This window comes from Rutidosis leptorrhynchoides, chromosome 6 (genome assembly GCF_046630445.1).
Source record: "Rutidosis leptorrhynchoides isolate AG116_Rl617_1_P2 chromosome 6, CSIRO_AGI_Rlap_v1, whole genome shotgun sequence".
In the NCBI taxonomy this organism is placed as follows: domain Eukaryota; kingdom Viridiplantae; phylum Streptophyta; class Magnoliopsida; order Asterales; family Asteraceae; genus Rutidosis; species Rutidosis leptorrhynchoides.
The window spans coordinates 430,510,948-430,514,755 of record NC_092338.1 but is presented as its reverse complement, the minus strand read 5'-3'; the positions used below and the strand labels follow the sequence as shown (position 1 = coordinate 430,514,755).

The 3,808-nt window shown below is 37.7% G+C and overlaps 1 protein-coding gene across 1 annotated transcript; it reads left to right on the top strand.

The window, feature by feature from the left end:
• The first annotated feature begins 1,298 nt into the window (after nucleotides 1-1,298).
• Nucleotides 1,299-3,496, top strand: LOC139852262 (small ribosomal subunit protein RACK1-like). Its single transcript, XM_071841515.1, has one exon. The coding sequence runs from the start codon at nucleotides 1,495-1,497 to the stop codon at nucleotides 2,560-2,562; it is 1,068 nt and encodes a 355-aa protein (XP_071697616.1). The 5' UTR covers nucleotides 1,299-1,494; the 3' UTR covers nucleotides 2,563-3,496.
• The last annotated feature ends 312 nt before the right edge of the window (nucleotides 3,497-3,808 follow it).

Below are 3,808 nucleotides of genomic sequence, written 5' to 3'. Positions count from 1 at the left end.
TTCATCTCCCTCATCCCCTTTAATCTTTATCATCCCAATTTATACAAACACCTCTGGTCAATTAACTCACCCACCCTTTATTTATACCTTCATCTTACCTAAATCATATCATGTTGATCAATCTCATAAACACCCATGTTCGTGACCTTCAAGTTCGTCATCATTTTAATAACTTTACTTCATGATTCATGTTGATCAATCAAATTCTACATCAGATTCGTGTATCATAATCAAAACATCAACAAAATGGTCCCAGATCTGGAGCTTTTCGTCCGGTCAACAAAAGTTAACGAATTGATTGAAATAATTTAGTGATTGTTAGATGATTAAAACTGTTGTCGAGTGTTCGTGGCATGATTTTCAAACGCGTTTTACCATTAAAAACTGGAAAAGGAAAAGTTGAATTAAATGCTAAAAACAAAAAACAAATTTACAAACGCGTTTTCTCAATGAATTTCTCATCTTCACTGTTCAACAACCATCTCTCTCCACGTTCTTCTCTTTCCCCAAAACTCAATTTCTAGGGTTAGGGTTTTAAACTAAACCCAACTTCAAATCTGCAAAATACCACTCTTTTTGCACCAAGTTTCAATTTTTACGAACCCTAATTAGGGTTCCAGTAATGGGTCGTCCTCAAAACCCCTTAATTTTATTTTTAATCATATCTTTCATTTTAACCATTTCCGGCGATGATTCTGATAAATCAGCACTTTTGGAGTTCAAATCTTCCGTTTCGGATCCTACCGGGTTACTAACGGGCTGGAGTATGAGTAGTTCGGATCACTGCTCATGGATCGGAGTCACATGTGGGTTAGATTTTCAGGTTGTTGCTGTTAACATCACCGGTGGAGGTAATTCAGGTGACTTTACTTGCTTAAAGTATAATCAGTTTCCTTTATATGGATTCGGAATTAGGAAAATTTGTTTGGAATCTAGTGTTAAGTTAGTTGGTAAGTTATCGAAATCGATATCGAAGCTTTCAGAACTTAGAATCTTGTCACTTCCATTTAATGATTTAAGTGGTGAAATACCTGTTGAAATTTGGGGGAAGCAGAAATTAGAAGTGATTGATCTTGAAGGGAATTTAATTAGTGCCCTCATGTGCACTCCATGTGAGAGAAAATGACATAAATACCCTCACATGCTTGTCACATGACTAATTTTAACGAAAAAAGTTAACAATGTTAATGAACTGGCTATCCTTGCTCCACTTTTAAGTCACAAGGACTATCCACACTCAAATCACCAACTTTGTCTATCCACGCTGGGTGCTACAAACCACAGGGACTATCCGCGCGATTTTCTCTTATTAAATTCTTTAAAATATAAATAAAATATTTGTTCTGTAAACCGACACAGTTCCATAGAATCGAACAATATATTTGGCGTTGCAAAACCCTAAAACCCATACTAAAAATTCCTAACTTCATCACTCATCCAGCCCCATAATTCACCTCTATCTCCCAAACTCTAGGAAACCTAAGAACCCTAAAAATGGCAGACACCTTAATCCTTCGCGGCACTTTACGATCCCACACCGATTGGGTTACTGCAATCGCCTGCCCAATTGACAACTCCGACACAATCGTAACATCCTCCCGCGACAAATCCCTCATCGTTTGGCACCTCAACAACTCCGACAAACCTTCTGGTGGTGTCGCCCATCGCCGTCTCACCGGCCACTCAGATTTCATTCAAGACGTCGTTCTTACCTCCGACGGCCAATTCGCTCTCTCCGGTTCATGGGACAATGAACTTCGTCTTTGGGACCTCACCACCGGTTTGTCTGTTCTCCGATTCGTCGGTCACGATAGTGATGTACTTTCCGTTGCCTTTTCAACTGATAACCGTCTAATTGTTTCCGCTTCTCGTGATAATACTATCAAATTGTGGAATGCATTAGGTGAATGTAAGTATACAATTAAAAATGGACATGATGATTGGGTTAGCTGTGTTAAGTTTATACCGGATGTAACTGGGCCGATGATTGTATCTGGATCATGGGATAAGAGTGTGAAGATTTGGAGTTTGAGTAATTGTAAACTTAGGAATAGTTTATATGGACATAAAGGATATGTGAACACTGTTGCAGTGTCGCCCGATGGATCATTGTGTGCTAGTGGTGGGAAAGATGGGAATATATTGTTGTGGGATTTAAGTGATGAAGGGAAGATGTTGCGTTCGCTTGATGTTGGTTTGATTGTGAATGCCTTGTGTTTTAGTCCGAATAGGTATTGGTTGTGTGCTGCCACTAAGAATAGTATTCAGGTATGGGATTTGGAGAGTAAGAGAGTTGTTGTGGATTTGAAGGTTGATGACTTGAAACAGGAATCTGAAATGGCTGTTGATGCGTACTGCACAGGCATATGTTGGAGTGCTGATGGAAGCACCTTATTCAGTGGATATACAGATGGAGTTGTGCGCATTTGGGGAGTTGAGAACAGTGATGTAGACAATCTTACCTCCTGTGAGGGATGGGACATGTGTGATGTAGATAATCCTACTTCCTGTGAGGGATGGGACATGTGTGATGTAGATAGTCCTATCTCCTGTGAGGGATGAGAGAGAGATGATGTAGACAATCTTACCTCCCGTGAGGTGTGAGGGATGAGAGAGGTGTAATCTAAAAAATATTCTACCTTCTGAGGTGTGATGGAAACAATCCTACATCGTACCCTAGCTAGAAAAAAATACCCCTGATCATAACTTCATTATTAGTGTGGTATTTATAGATAACAAAGGAAGATACTTCGTTTTCTTAACTTTTTGTAGTTCTGCCAATAGATGTGATAATCTGGATTTTCTTAAATCATTAAGAATTGTACAAAGTTGCCAGATGCATTATGCATATCTTTGATTGTCTAGTTTGGGTTCAACTTTACTATTTTTTTTTGTTATTTTGCTTCACAAGCTTGATTTGATTTCTTGTGGTGTGGTTGTATTCTTTGCTGAATTAGTTTATAGCTGGGATTATATCATGTTTTTAATGTTACTTCTAACTCAGGTTATTTCTATGCTATCTTCTGGCATTCCTATGTTCACTTGCTCAGACAAGTAGCTAAATGACCATTGTGGATGCCATATGAGCCTTTGAACAACACCTATTGATGCATGCCCGTGAAGTGGATCATCGAACTTAGGGTCGTCCCAACTCCCAACCATTGGGAGACCAATCGAGACAGAATCAATAGATTCCTTTTTCGGATTTGAATCATTCGATTTTCCGTTTAACTATTTTATTATAAATCTATTTGTAGGGAGAATACTAAACGTAACCCTAGCTATCGAGATTGTTTGTCGGGCTTGAATCCCATTCCAAGTATGAACTTACTATATTTAAATTTGCAAACTCAATTGAATTAATTACAAAGTATAAGTATTCGTTTTTAATACTGACTTACCGTATTTAGTTATGGTATCAGATACTTATTCATGGTAACTTGTACAAATAAATATAAATAAGACAAAATTGCCCATTTCGTCCCTTTATTTTCTACTTTTTGCCCGTTTCATCCTTGTGTTTTATTTTCTGCATTTTTCATCCTTAAAAGCATTTTAAAGTTCCAATTTCATCCCTCACCTTAACGAAGGTTAACTGAGTCCGTTTAAACTATTCACAGGGACTATTCACGTAATTTTCAACTAATTAAACTACAAAAATCAATTCATTGTTCCTCTCATGATTTAAATGGACTTTAATTTGATAGTGGAAATATCTTTTGAACGGCAACACGAACAACCTCTCTAATTGTTAGACGGGTTTAGTAATTGGATTGTAGCCCATCATATAAGGGCCCATATTTCTATA

Coding starts and splice junctions, on each gene's coding strand:
- LOC139852262 (XM_071841515.1), top strand. CDS start 1,495: ATGGCAGACACCTTAATCCTTCGCGGCACTTTACGATCCCACACCGAT.